Source organism: Anopheles bellator, chromosome 1 (assembly GCF_943735745.2).
Source record: "Anopheles bellator chromosome 1, idAnoBellAS_SP24_06.2, whole genome shotgun sequence".
Classification (NCBI taxonomy): domain Eukaryota; kingdom Metazoa; phylum Arthropoda; class Insecta; order Diptera; family Culicidae; genus Anopheles; species Anopheles bellator.
This window is the reverse complement of record NC_071285.1, coordinates 40,480,126-40,495,175: the sequence shown is the minus strand read 5'-3', so window position 1 is coordinate 40,495,175 and position 15,050 is coordinate 40,480,126. Positions and strand designations below refer to the sequence as shown.

Below are 15,050 nucleotides of genomic sequence, written 5' to 3'. Positions count from 1 at the left end.
GACCCGTCAGACAAACAAAAATCACTTTTAGATACGAACGGCACTAATTGTCGGAACCTGCCATCTTGTGGTTTATTGTACATTTCCACGCCACACCAAACGCCGCATGACTTTGCTCGAGTAATTTTGCGTTGCGGAAATGTTACGGAACGAATGTCGTTTTTCTTTTTCTGATATGCGCTTTTCACGAATAGAAGTGCAAGTGCCCCAAGGATGGATGAGGCGGTGCCGTGCTACGATGCACCCGAGCACGAAGTGGGAAACGTGGAAAAGTTCATCATCAACCGCAGGAATGCACGGAATGGCATTTGGCTTTTTATTGCATAAGTTTGCCTTGATGACGCACGTGATGATGGCGCGGCTCGAGAAACACGAGGGAAATGTGCTCTCGGTGTGGCAAAGTTTGAGGATTCATTTTCTTTGCCCAACTGGCCCCTTTTCGGCTGTGACAGTTGGAATGTGTTGGGATGAGAAATGGGTTATGCTGTATGTTGGCTATTTTGAGAACTCATACTTTGTCCTAAATTTCCTGACTAAATACTGTCTGCCAAAAGCCTAGTCTTTACAAATATGGACTGTTTAAGGTGCGTTAGATCATAATTGGCGTGCGGAAAGGTTAACTCGCACACCAAAAATGGAGTCGAACGAGTTTGCAAACAGCCTCCAAGTAGATTATTTCGACGGGTGGCACAATCACCGTTCAGCCTTTTACTTGAAAGTTTGCAGCCACCGTAGGCCACTGGCCAGAATTCGCGGAATTGAGCGCCGGCGACTTATCGAGATCCGAAAACCTGGTCGGTTACGCAACAACGCACCGAGTCCTACTTCACGCTCATTATCGTACGAATTTTGGCTCACTAGCCGACTCCCGGTAATACTTCTTTCACGTTACATACCTTTTATTTAAATGAAAAATTATAATTTCATTCAGAAATCGATGGGAAAGGCGCAAAGGAGAGCAGCGTTTATTGACAAGAAAGGCAAACAAAATTCGTTCCTGGAGATTTTGATTACAGAAGTGATTAAACGTTATGTTCCCCGTGTGTGATTTGTGAAGTATGTGTGCAGCACTGTTTGGAATGAGCTCATCATCCATCATCACGGGGTAAACCAATGTTAGGCCGCAATTTAATCATTTAAACTAAAAGGGAAATATCTAATCGAACGTTCGCGCTCGCTAGGCAGCGTGCGGACCATTCGTGGATGATTCGACGCGCTGGACACGCATCCAGCACATTCATTCGCTTATGTCACCCAACCGGGACAATCTCACCGTGAAGGTTTCCGTAAAAAAAAACGATTCCAAACAAGCCGACCATTTTAGCACGTTACACATCCTTCCTTCCTGAACAGTCTCTTTCACAAAGACATGACCTAGGATGGCTTCCAGCCGCTATCCCGAACGGGGCGAAAAAAATCGTCCAACCCGAACCAACTCCAACACTCTTCAGACACACGCTAAACACTGGACAAACAACACCTCGGGTCGGGCGGTACGTTTCCTGGTCTGTGCTGTTGACCTACACCATTATGAGGGAGCCGTCTTTCCTTTTGCCGGCGACGGCGGATGTGGATCGCGATCGATCGCGCGAGACGTTCACTTTCGTTCGACCAACGAAAGTCCTTACCAGTAAGAAGACAACGGGCGAACGGGCGATCCTTTCTTCCGCTAATGGCTGTCACTGGCAGGTGACGAGCATTGAAAAGACATTTTATGTGCGGTGGCCTGATTTTGCACGCCCGTAAGGACACTGCTGCGGCGACTCGTTATCCTGGCGAAAGTCGATCGAGCCAGTCTAGACTTTCCCACGCGACACTTGTAGTGTCTCTCATTATGCAAATGCCAATCACTCATGCCGATGGGGTTGCCGATGGTAAGACAAACGAAACCTGATCACCTGGTTTTGTGGCCGGACTAGTCCAAGGTCTTCGGCGCAGAATGCGCCACTATCGATGCAGTGTGCCAGAGCCAGTATGCCAACAATTATCCTCGATCGTGTTGCTTTTTGTTGCTCGAAATCAAGAGCACCGGGCGAACACCCCACTGGTTTATGCTGCGGGTTTCTTGTGGGAAAAGCAACACCACCCACCGTTACATAACTCTCCTTACGACCAGCGCTCTCTCTCTCTCGAGCGCCAGCGGCGGCACACCTTTCACTGTCACGGTTGCCCCACGGTTGCCGATAGACAACAATCATCTCATTCCCGCCGATAATCGGGTGTCGGCCCCGCTGTCGATCTTCAAGCCGGCGCCACTTGGCACGGGGGGATTATGCTCCGGATATGAATGCGGCAAATTGAGGCCCCATTGTTGTAGAACCGGCACGGTCCATTGCGCCATCCTAGGATAATACTTTCATCACAGGGCGTCTCCGTGGCACTCGAGCGATTGATATGCTCCAGAAATTGGGCCGCCCCCCGCCGATTGGAGCAACGTTAATTAGGGGGAGCCGTTTTGTTGCCAAAGCGGGCGCCTTCCCGATTGTGATCGTTCCTAATCGTCAACCCGATCGAACGGAGCGCACCTTAAACCTATTGTCGTGGGGCCCAGCCAAGGGTTTCGACAGCCATCACGGGCTCTTCGGAGAGTGTCCGGCGCAATTAAAGCTTCTGCAGCTCCCCGAAGATGACGTAACCGTAGTGTGTGGGGCCCAACCTCTGGGCACGGTAGTGCTATTTTCAATTAGTTCCACGCAGTTCGTCACCTCTAGGACCGGGCTGTGGGCCGCCGGGAATGTGGGTCAAAGTTTACTGGGCTCCTTTCGCGGCGTTATGGAGCCGGGTTCCGCACTTTATGGAGCGTGCGTAAATATCGCCAAATTACCGGGGGGGACATGGCATCCCGCTAGTAGGTCACGCTAATGTTTACCCTGTGTACGACCCACCGTCGTAGCTGCTGCTGTGGGGGCATTATTTTAGCCTTACTTTTTAGTTCTAGTACAGTGCGCGGAGTGCGTGTTTACTCTTCGCACCCAAAAAAGTCGCGTTAATTTACATTTTAGCAGCGCGGCAAAAGTTGAGCTTCTCATTACATCAGACCTCTGCCACCTGCCACAGCCACCGGGACGTTATGAAACGCACGGGTCCATTAAACGTTAGTTTTGTCAGTGGCGGCGACCGCTGACGGCGGGTTAACGCCGGGGGCTTAGATGGCCCCATTGCCCAACTCCGGGGCTGCTCCCGGCGGCGCGTGTTCTGTGGAGCGCACGCGGCGAAGAAATGGAAGTCTAAAAGTGCCATTGTTGTGGAGCAGTTGATGCACGATGATGCTGCTGGGTTTGGGTGTGGGAAATCACGTCGTAGTTACTTCTGTACCGGTCCCGCCTCGGCCGGGCACGGAGATGAGGTACTTGAGCGTACTTCTTCACAAATACCTCGGGCGATGGTGACAGCACACGAGCGAGCCTTTTCCGGGTACCCCACAAGAAGATAATGGGTCGGCGGCACCATAGATGCTTTTCAATTGCACTAATTTCCATTACGTCACCGTAATCACTAAATCGCCGTCGATGTCCACGGCGAAAGATTAGGAGTAGTGCAGGAAAAACGCAAATGTCAGTTCCTTCACTTGGGACAATCCCAACAGGCGGATGATGACCCGGGCAGCCCCGAGAGAATGGCCGAGATTGCATCGTCCTCGTCGTCGTCATTTTGTTTTGTGGACAGCTTCTTTCTAGGTTATGTAAAATGATCGAACCATCAATCATACGCGGCGCTGTGTTGCGCAGAGGTGTCGAAATCGGTATGCCACGGTGGCCCGTGGGGTTCTCCGGTTTGCAGGATGGCTTTTTGGCCGCTGCCCTGTGGCCAAAATGTTGGCCAAATGATTAAAGACGAAGCACGTGCATCGGAATGGGGACATACCCGCGGAATTGAAGATCCAACGCAACCGGGCTCTGGTTCCCACGGCTCTCCGGCGGGGGGTTCCGAATGAGCTACGGTTTAAAAATAATAAATCAAATGTGGATTGCAAGCACCGTCACGAATTGCACGACTGTCAAACACTGCAAATGGATGGAAGTCGCTCGCTAGGCCCGTGATTATTGCTCCAAAGACAGCGGGTCCATTTGTGCGTTCCACTTTTGTCATCTGGACACCCGCCGGGGGACACCAGGGTTGATTAGAGTAGTAAAAGTCTATATTTACGCCACCTCGTCGCGCCCGTCAAGGACTTTAAACAATATCTGGACAAACATCGCACCTTAAAAACGGAACCACTTTCCTGGCCGGAAAGCTCTGGGTGGCTCTGCTAGCGGCCATGCGAGTATTGGATCAGCGCAACCTTGAGTCCGCTCGAGACCTTGAAGATGTGTGACCCTGTTCTACGCGCAGGTGGCTAATGGGTTTCGCATACAGCTTGGCGGAGGCGAAGATTCTAGGGCTGGTGGCCTCCCGTTCCGAAGCTTGTAGGTGGTAATGTGTCAAAAGTCGCATCCGAAGATCCGGCAAAACTGGCAAAGTGCTCCTCATCTTAGAGATTGGAGCACTCGCCGGAAAGCACTCGAGGCCACACGAAGCCTACGATACCCAACCAGGCCAGCCTTAGCCGGTGGGGACTAGTTTTCCGAGAGAGCGCCTGCAGTGGCAACCAGATGGAAGGCAGACCGTGCCCGGCAATAAGGTTGGCAATCGATTGGCAAACGGCTTGACAAACGGGAAATTGGGACAAATCGGAGCCACACGAGGCAACTTTCGCTCGTCTGCAATGGTCGCGGTCTGGCCCGTGGCTTGCGCTCCTAAGGAGCGTTGCAAAATCCACGGCCCACACGACCACACTTTATTGGCCAAGACTTTTGGCCAGACTTTCTGTTCTAAACAGCAAATTAGTGCCTATTGTTGCGCAGCCCTGTGTTCATTGCACCGGTTAAGACCCGCCGCAGAAAGTATGTGCAATTCGCGTTGGTCACGCAACTCGAGGTTAGCAGAGAAATTAATGAAGAGTTTAAATGTAAAATTCTGCGCCGTATAGCTTTTCCTTCTGGCAGTCATCCGTTAAGGACGTAGCCGAGGACCCGGTCGTTGGGGCAATTTATTGATCGATCATTCAACGCTCAACGGTAATTATCGGTGTGCTGTATAAGTGATCGATAGACGCGAGTTGGTTGAAGGGTGTCTACGTCCGCAGACTTGCCGAGGAAAGCGGCGCCGCGGGTATCATAAATGTTTTATTGGCTTACAGTCGGGTGTACGAGGTTTAAAGGCGCGATTCGGGCGTAATTTTATTATTTTCCAACGTCAGCCGCGAGGGGCAGTTTTCGCAAAGCATTTTGGCATGCTAATGGAGTGAATTTAATTTTGCCAACGGTAGCTTGTAATGTTCGCAACATATCCAGCGTTTTATTCACATTAAAATTATGTACGGGACAGTAGTTCTTTTTCCTCCACGTTTTATCGATCCTGCCACCCCAACAATCGAGCGTTTTTGGTGCTTATCATGATTTTGTGGCAATTGAAGTTGTTTGCCCATCAAATGTGCCACTCTTGAACCACAACGTATCAACCATCAAACAACGGACACGAAAACGTGAGCCGGGGCACCATTAAGAGCCAGATCCCCGGTGCCGGTGAGCACTCAACTTCTTTGCCTCGGCCATCAACGGTTAGTGCTCGTTACATGTCACCATTAAATGGAAAACGAAAGTGCAGTACCCGTTTTGACGGCGCGCTGCTAAAACAAACGATGCATCTCATTGCCTGGCCCGCGCCCGGTGCGTCATCCTGCACCAATCCGCGAATCCAGTTACGACCGCCCGGTCCCCGGACTGATTAGAGTCACGCTTCGCATTCCTACCCGTCGCTTTCCCGCCCGTTCACCCTTCAGCAGGCGGGCCCGTCTGTCTGCAGTTTTCCATCGCCATTTTCTCGTGTGCGCGCTCCCTCCAGGCGGGACGATAACTCGTTTTTCCCTCCCAACGAGCGCCACGAAGAATCATCCCTTTAACGCCAAATGCCTAATGGAGGCCGCACGCGCTCCCCGCCCCGATGGTGGCCGATCCTATGTAGGGTGCCGGTGTGCCGGTTTTCTTGTCGTCTTCTTCTGTGGCCAATGGGCGTCTCGTTCTTTGACGTAAGCGATTTCATAAGCCTCCGAGCGTAGTAAGCAAAACTTGTTAAATAATCCATCGCCGGTCCGCCTCGGTCGTGCAGCCAAGAATGCGCGATGCGAGGAGGATCCTGCCCACTCGGCCATAGCCGACAACCGTGGAGCCGTGGATTTTGCCGACTGCAACGGGGTCTCGGGGTTCGCGCAACGCACATTGAGTCACAGCGCACTGGGCGATTCTCTGTGCGTTCTGCACGATCGATTCGCAGATATGGTGGGCCTAATGGGTGGCCCAGGTTTATCTGGCCATGGAACCGTGTGCGTACTCGTTGCATAATAACCGCGCACTTAGCGTAGCACTAGCGATCAAAATTGAGAGCCGACCGATCTAAAAGCACCGTTTGGAAAACTATCACTAGATGGCTCATGGCGTACGTGTTTTTTCGATCTCTTTCCGCAGTTTCCTGGACGACCTCGATCGATTGGGCGCCAAGGACTATCAGCCAACCGAGCAGGACATCCTACGGACACGTGTCAAAACCACCGGTATCGTGGAGGTGCACTTCTCCTTCAAGAACTTAAACTTCAAGTGAGTAGCAGCCGGCAGGACCGGGCGGACGCCACGGACTCTAATGCTAATGTCCCATTCCAGGCTGTTCGATGTCGGTGGTCAGCGGTCGGAGCGAAAGAAGTGGATCCACTGCTTCGAAGATGTAACCGCCATCATCTTCTGCGTAGCCATGTCCGAGTACGATCAGGTGTTACATGAAGATGAAACCACGGTAAGTAGCGGGTTCGCGCTTAGGAACGTGCGCAGCCAAGCGGGCTAACCTTTTACGTAACCCGTGCCACCGACCTCTACGAGCTGCTTGATGGCACCGTTCTCACGCCACGCGGCCACTGTAATTGGGTGTTTACAAACATAATGTTTGCGGCGCATAAGAAGAGCCCTCCTGGGTCCCCGGGGATGGTGTCATTTATTGGGCCACGCGAAAAGTGTACGAAATATCGTGATCGTTTGTTGTCACGCAGCAGAAAGTGGGTCACACCGGTTGGTGGTTTTATTTTAGACAAAATAACCGGCAGTAACCGGACTGACCGGGTACCACACTCGGTGCACATCACGGGTACGCGCTTTAATTGATTTTATTTCATTGAAAAATGCGCCTCCAACATAAAAGTCCAGGGTGTGACCCCTTATGCAACGCGACGTTACTTAACGGCCACGCCGAAAAAGTCCCTTTTCCGTACGTTCGCCCAGCGCTCCGGTGCACGAGGGTGCCCGAAAGCAAAAATGCAATAAAACCAAAAAAGTGCCTTGATTCGTGCAAATCTGTCCGGTTCTGGATAACGGCCCACGGCACGGGCGCTACGGGCGTAATAATTTTGAATCGGGCACGTTTACATCATCCGACTGACCCGGTTTTTTTGTTTACCGCTCTTCTCTCCGGCCTCACAGAACCGTATGCAGGAGTCCCTGAAGCTGTTCGATTCCATCTGCAACAACAAGTGGTTCACCGATACCTCAATCATTCTATTTCTGAACAAAAAGGATTTGTTCGAGGAGAAAATCCGGAAAAGTCCGCTGACAATCTGCTTCCCGGAGTACACGGGTAGGTGTCGCGGCTCTCTGTGGCTGACCGATTAATAAAATCAAACCTAAACCTGACCTGACTAATGTCCTCTCTTCCATCGTCCCGGCGCAGGCGGACAGGAGTACGGCGAAGCGGCGGCCTACATCCAGGCGCAGTTTGAGGCTAAAAATAAGTCCACATCAAAGGAAATCTATTGCCACATGACATGTGCAACGGACACCAACAACATTCAGTTCGTGTTCGACGCCGTCACCGACGTTATCATAGCGAACAACCTGCGCGGCTGCGGTCTGTACTAGGCGCCGGAAGCGGCCCCGTTTGGTGGAAGGATGCTTGCGCGACGGAAGGAGACTGTTGCCGACGGTGTGGAGTTGGTGGGCGACCACCGGATGTTCGCTCGGCCGAGTGGGCGAGATTCGAGTGCTTTATTTTTGCCGTTTTGTTTCTCTACCGATACTACTGGACTCCAGTCAACTTCCGCGGGAGGCGAGTGGCCGATGGCTTCTGTATTTCGTTGTATTATTATTTGTTTCAATGTTTCGTTGCGGTCTCTATTATCCGGTGTAACCGATGTTGTCATATCTCGATCATGCTCCAAACGCTCCGGGAGTTTAGGCAGAGCCGAAAGAGAGAAGAAGGTGTGAGTGAGGGAAAAATAACATTGCCACTAGTCGGTTGTTTATTGAACGGTTTAAGGCATAGAAACATGATTAAATCGATAGCATGGCCCACGTGTGCACGTAGCAGGCCCCCGACGGATGCAATATATGAGAACGTTATAATGTGTTCAAAGCAGAAACAAACAGAAAACAAAAAATTACGAACAGAAGCAGTGTCACTACTGACCCGCGGTCAGAATCTAGCAAAGTAACGTATAACATTCGGTGGTTAAGACACCATTCGTACTGACCCGGTTCATCACTATGCGAGGCGGATGTTCAAACGTTCACGCTGTCACCGATGCCACTTCACACACAATCGCAGCTTAAGCCTTCCTAACGCACACCGGAAGCAGTATACAGTCATGTGAATGGGACGACCATACGTAGAACCAGCGGTTGCCACGGACAAGTCCTTGCCTGATATCGGCTTGAAACCCATCCATGCAACGGAAGTCCGCCACCATCATCCGGGTGAGAAGAGTCCTACAGCTTACGAGTTGTAACGATCGGCCACAATGTAAGATCGCACAAAATTTCGAACTCTTTACGCACATTACAACGACGCTCACTACCGCGAACGGCTCCGAGCCGGGTGATAAGGATAAATGTGCACAAATGTGAAGAGGCTCCACACTACGCACCGTCTTCGGTAACGAAGCACAAGTTCGCGCAGCGCAAAACCAAACCAAATATGATTTGCTTCTACCAACCAACCAAAGTTAAGAGTTAATATGTGACCACACCGCCTGTGGTTCTCGGGAGGGGCTATTTTTTCGTTGTTATGTTTTGTTTTTGGCTGAGACAAGATGAATGTGTATCTATTTATTGCAGTTACTATCCGCACTATGATTACTGATTGTATTACCATTACGATAATATTTTTTTTGTATTAGTGTCTAATTGTAAGTGACCGTGGGTGGGCTAGGCATGCAGAACGGGTCTCCGAGAAAATCGAACATCCAACGAAAGGAGGGCACTATGCCGTGTGGTGGCGTTAGCATGATCGCACAGCAAGCAGCACAAAAACGTACAGCGCACAAACATTGCAGCCATTACACTATTCTTCTAAGGGATCCGGGCCGGGTGAATGGTGAAGTGTTACTGTAGTAATATCGGCAGAGAAAGTGTTAGTAAAAAACGATCCCTGCATCGGGATCGGTAATCCAAGGTATTAAGCAAGGGATCGCGTTAGTGGTGTATCGTCAGTTGAAGCTTATTTATTTATGGTATCTAATTTTGTCACATTTGTTACGCGCACCGCAACCCGCTCGTTACTTAGGCCATGGGGAGCAAGGAGGGCGAAAGAAGGCGAACGCCGAACTTGTCTGTTCATTTGTAACAACATTCCTTAAAGTGGAAATTTGCTGGACTTGTTTTGTTGTAGCTTTGTGTTTTCCACCGTTCCTTCTGGCCCACCACGGACTGTTTGAAAGTCTAACGGCCAGCTCGAGATTTTTGACCATACCTCTAGGTGATAAGCTGCGGAGCCATGCACATCTCCGTCATTCACACACGCGTACAGCTTGCCTGCCTACGCCGCTTTGTGCCAACGAACATGAAACGTGAAGTTGCTTTTCTCACCAAAAAGAAAAAAAAGTAACGAAATGCATTAGGATTTTCCGTTCCGACACATTCGATCGTGCAGCTAGTAAAATTGTTGATGGGTTGTTCGGTGACCAGAGCTATCGCTGGTGGAACGATCCTGTAAGGACGATGTAGGTTTTGGCGCGCCATGGTTGGTGGTGACTCGTTTACCCTCTCTTTTTTTATACGTTACGCTACTGTTAACAGCCACGCCACAAGCCGTTAGTTTCCACGGATCTGTTTTCGGGTGGGTTGATAGGGGAACCCAAGAGGATCGACAATCCGACGCTATGTCCACGCGCAAAACCAATTGCTATGTTCAGCGCCACTCTCCGTAACAATCTTTAGTAAAGTACAAAACAGCGAGCGCTATTGCTTTTTGTTCCGAAACAACCCGGATGGCACGTCGGATAGTTTAGCTTGTATTGCAACGTTCAGCCGTTTTCCGCATGATTACAGAATTATGCTCTTTAGGTTGGCAAACTGTTATAGTTAAAGCTCTAGGAACTGGAGGCAAGCTCTAGGTAGCTCCGCTCGGTTTAGTAACATCGATCGCGCCCTCGCAGGGCGCAATCACGGTGCCAGGGAACATACCTTGTTTTGTGTGCCACGCAGATGCTGAATCCAATGACCAAATTATCGACAAGCAGAGAAAAATAAGCTAAAACAAAATACCAAATCTTATCTTTACACCGCGAAACAGCACGTCGCCGTGCCGGACAGCATTCTACTTCTATTTTTGATAAAAGGGGATTATTTACTTTATTTTCCTACCGAAGCGCTAGAGAGATAGAAGAAACGAGCGTGAATCACAAATAAAGGGCACACGGATCACGGATCGATCGCGGGACAGGAGATCGCGGGCGTAGAAATCGGAGTGCGAAACTGTTGTCAAAGCATGCTCCGTGCATATTATATATTAATAGAACATAATTAGAAGTATTTGAGGACAGAACGCGAAGGTCGGAAGGTCTCGTGCCACGGAGGTACTTTGTTTTCTAACGAACTGTTTATCTATTTTCCCTGACTGAAGGCTGCCTAAATTGTTTACACCGAACAGCACAACGCTTTTCGCAGTCCCAAACGCGCGCTTTTCCCTCTGCCACGTTGCGCTTGGCAGCTGCACAGGTTGGCAGCGTTGGCAACCTTTAAGCCAACCGTGGAGTTGTATCATTGACCAGCCGTTCAAATTGATCGGCCCCTCGCTGTGGCGCGAAACCACTCTGATTTTCCTGCGATGTGACCGCTTGAGAGTAAAGGCTCTCGTTGTTTCATCCTTTCACGGCGTGAGCCCCTTCTTCAACTCACATCACAACGGGCCGTTAAAAAGGGGTTCCTCGTCTGTACGACTTTATTCACTGGGGGATGGGAGAAGAAATTAGAAGAAAACCAACCAACAAAAGCCGCCAACACTGCGATCCGAGTGGTTCGCGCGGAAGCGGACAATAAATTTAAAACAGAAGAATTGTCGCGACTGGCAAATATTGAGCAAAATGTGCAGCAGGAGCAGCAGCAGCAGCAGGACTACCGCGACGTAAAACTATATCCGCTTTTGAATACAAGAATAAGTATCTTTTTTGAGAAGGTATAATGTGCGAGGGAGAAATCATTCACAAACAAATAATCTTAACAAATACTATAATATTTGACGATAAAGATAGAATCCTGAGAGAGAGAGGGCAAGATAAGTGAAAGAAAGTGCGATGGTTATAAAATAGAAGAAAGAAACAGAAGGAAGTAAGCATGAACGGGAGCGAACGCAGGGCGAGAACCTTAGGAAGAAATTTGAAACCCATACCACACTTAATAAGAAAGAAACAAAAATACTACCAAAACATAAAACAAGACAAATGCAAACAAAAAAAGAAAAAAATAAACCTAAAACATTAGATTAGAGCTCGTTAAATCAGAACAAGGAAACCATAACAAGGGCAGTGGAACACTGGTGGAACAGGATCGATAAGTGCGATACCCTGTGTGAACCTCATCTGGACGAATGGAGGCGAAATCGAAATCCGTTTGTTCGCTTTCGATGCCGGACAGCTGGTTTGGTTGACCGACCGAGAGTCCGGGTTCCAAACTCTTAGACGCTGCATGCGCACGCGTGTGTAGTACGTAAGAAATCAGGCTAAAACAACCAACCTGAAGCGAAAAATCTGTGGCTAAGCAGAAACACTCCGAATTACAGCATACTAGTATGTCCTTCGTTTCCGCAAAGTGTCACAGGTGAGGAACGTTTAAACGGGCGCCCGTTGCCCCACGGTTGCCGGAGCGATGTTCGGAAACGCAACGCAAAAACTTATCTCAACTCATTCGAAGTAGAAAAACAACCCGAAAAAAAGCGAAACGATCTCATACTTTAGACACATTGCGCCTCGATCGTATCACTCTGGACAGTAGTGGGAAGGTTCACCATATATACGAGCACATACACATTTTTCATTACTATATTTTGCTTACCGCCAAAACCGTTCACCCGTCTTGCCCAAACCGTCCGACCGGTGCCAAGCCCCGCAGAGCCGCGATGGAAAAGGAAGCAAATCTTTCGATGGACGTCCGTGGTACTAGTTTCGATTCGGCGGTTTGGGCAAGTGCATCAGATGACATGGAAGAAAAAGGTTCACTCAAGCGAAGGAAAAGTATTACAAAATAATAATGGTAGAAGCATCTGACGAACGCAGAGATCCGCGGGGAGAAAAATACACTCAAAACTCCATTGTAGCTATATAAACGGGGGCACAGCAGGAGTAGCAGCAAATCAGAGAGCAAACCAGCAAAGTATATATAAATAACAAAACTATTAGAAACTGTAAAATGAACAAAACAGAAACGATAAAAACAGCAAACAAAATAACAAAAAAATCTAATGGATCAAGCAGTAGAGCGGAAACGAACGACATACCACGCGAGAACCGACTCCCCGAAGCAACGCGGATGCGAACGTGGTTGTACCATTGAACACAGACGCACTAAACTAAGTCATTAATCTCGAACGGATTGGCTAATAAGTTGTGGCAAAAGCGGTGGCCAAAATCGATCTGCAAGTGAAGGTTTTCGGGGACAGAAGTTGCACACAAGGTAGAACCGGCAAAGTCGGGCAGACTCCTGGCGATCGTAGCCTCTCGTACCCAGCTCGCAAATCAGGATCCGTTTCGTTAGATCGGATGCACTGCAAATCCGATTCCGAGTACCGCGTTCATCACACGAAACCTTTCTCACTGGGTGGCATGCATACTAAAACACAAGAGCCCGTACATCACATATAAGCAAACACATACTGGCTGGCGGCAGGAAAAACCGAAGATTCTGGCAAACTCGCCGAGCAGATTGAACAGGATTAAAAGGAACAAACAAAAACGCGGTAAACCAAACATATATTTAACTTAATGTGTATGTAATTTTATGTGTGATGTAAAAATCGGAGAAATAAATGCGTTTTAGCCACTACAGTCATAAGAAAACAAGCGTATAATGATCTTTGATATTGATCCATCTCTCCAATGTAGTCCCACACCAATTCCAATAGTTGTCCTGCCTGCTAGTGATGCTAAGAGTTACTTTATTTTTTCTTTTCATTCTTACATACAAATGGCTTTCAGTGGCTGCACTTGCCCGTTATTAAACTAACACAGATCCTGAAATGGCTCATAGTGACCGCAGTTCTCCAGCTAATCAAAACCAAAGGAACTACAGAACGGCAAATGCGTTCATCATTTCACCGAGGGAATGACCGAGACTCGCTAGTGGTATCAAGGTTTGGGAAGAAATACATCTTTTCCACCTAATAGCATCTTCTTCAAAACCTTCGCTAGGGGCAGTTTAAGATAAGGAAAACGTTAAAACGACGGTATTCACTCTACTATCTTCTCACGACAATCACTTCAAATGTTTACCTCTTTAATCTCTTTCAGCGCGAGCGCTAAATATGAATCTATCCGAAAAATCACTTTACGACTAGAAAATATGAGTTATTGTGGAGTCGTTGTTACTCGCGGATTGGTTCCAGTGGCGTCTTAAAAGACTGTTCTTGACCTTGGCTTGGGGTTGCGTCTGTCGCGGCGGCAGACACCGACACCGCACCGATATCTTCTTGTTTGGTTCCCGGCATTGACGGCCTATCAAAAGCCGACCCCGACGACGATGACGATGCCAAAGATTGTAACGTCGGCTTGGTCGTCAGTAGCGCCTTGAAATGCTAGAACCGCTTTCAGTTCTCGGTAAAGTACGGGTGGGACATAGCCTGTTCAGCGCTCAGTCTCAGTAGCGGGCGACACACGAGAAGCTTTTGAAGCAAATCACGCCCTTTGGAGTTAAGCCGCGGCACAACTTGGCTCCAGGAGGTTGTCGGAGGGTACACTGGAATGTTTCAAGAAAAACAAAAAAATGGTTTTAGTGTTCAACATTTTTTTGCAGCACGCGGTGCTTACGTGGGAAGGGTTTGTAGTCCGATAGCTGCGTTATCCCGGGCCAACTGTCCTCGGTCGGTGTTCCTAGCAGTTTGAATATTCGCTTCAGCTGATCGTCCACATCGGAACCGGGAAACAGTGGTCTTCCAGCATTGGCCAGTTCAGCAAATATGCATCCCGCCGACCACATGTCGATGCTGGTAGTGTACAGCTTGGCACCGAAGAGGACATCCGGTGGCCGGTACCACAGTGTAACGACTTCCGCCGAGTAACACTTGACAGGAATACCGAAAGCACGAGCCAACCCGAAATCGGCCAGCTTTAACTCGCCATTTTTGTTGATCAGCAAATTTTGTGGTTTCAGATCCCGGTGTAGCACGTTGTGACTGTGGCAGAAGGCGAGGCCACGTAGCAGCTGATACATAAAACTTTTTACCACATCCGGATCAATCTCGCCATTCAGACTGTCGAAATACTTCTTCAGATCCTGGTCGCAGTGCTCGAACACGAGTGTTAGCTTTTTATCCGAATGAAGGACGTCGTACAGCCGGACAATGTTTTTGTGTTTTAGTTCCTTCAGAAGGCAGATTTCGCGCAAAGCCGAACTTGGCACACCTTCATCGTCCTCGTCCAACCGAACGCGTTTCAGAGCGACAATCTCGAGCGTGTCACGATTTTTCCCCTTAAACACCGTTCCGTACGTGCCTTCACCTATTTTTTCCAGCTTTTCGTACTTTTGCATCGTGTAATGGAGCGGGGT

The 15,050-nt window shown here is 49.1% G+C and overlaps 2 protein-coding genes across 3 annotated transcripts in view; one reads left to right on the top strand and one right to left on the bottom strand.

Moving 5' to 3' along the window:
- The window catches only part of LOC131209654 (G protein alpha o subunit), a 41,953-nt gene extending 28,561 nt beyond the window's left edge, over window positions 1-13,392 (top strand). For both annotated transcript variants that reach the window (XM_058202769.1, XM_058202777.1), the window contains exons 5-8: window positions 6,504-6,632; window positions 6,696-6,825; window positions 7,503-7,656; window positions 7,750-13,392. In XM_058202769.1, coding sequence (XP_058058752.1) covers window positions 6,504-6,632; window positions 6,696-6,825; window positions 7,503-7,656; window positions 7,750-7,937 — 601 coding nt within the window. In that variant the 3' untranslated portion in view covers window positions 7,938-13,392. The remainder of the gene's footprint in view (window positions 1-6,503; window positions 6,633-6,695; window positions 6,826-7,502; window positions 7,657-7,749) is intronic.
- On the bottom strand, window positions 13,278-15,032 carry LOC131209669 (cyclin-dependent kinase 5 homolog). Its single transcript, XM_058202789.1, has 2 exons — window positions 14,312-15,032; window positions 13,278-14,240 (listed from the first exon to the last, which is right to left on the bottom strand). Exons 1-2 carry the CDS (start codon window positions 15,030-15,032, stop codon window positions 14,092-14,094), a joined length of 870 nt encoding a protein of 289 aa, XP_058058772.1. The 3' UTR covers window positions 13,278-14,091.
- Window positions 15,033-15,050: the final 18 nt, after the last annotated feature.

What these genes read in the sequence shown, in the direction of transcription:
- LOC131209669 (XM_058202789.1), bottom strand. Translation starts at nt 15,032, where the DNA reads ATGCAAAAGTACGAAAAGCTGGAAAAAATAGGTGAAGGCACGTACGGA. An exon ending in GGACTACAAACCCTTCCCAC is followed by an intron (nt 14,241 to 14,311) that starts GTAAGCACCGCG and finishes GAAACATTCCAG; the next exon opens with TGTACCCTCCGACAACCTCC.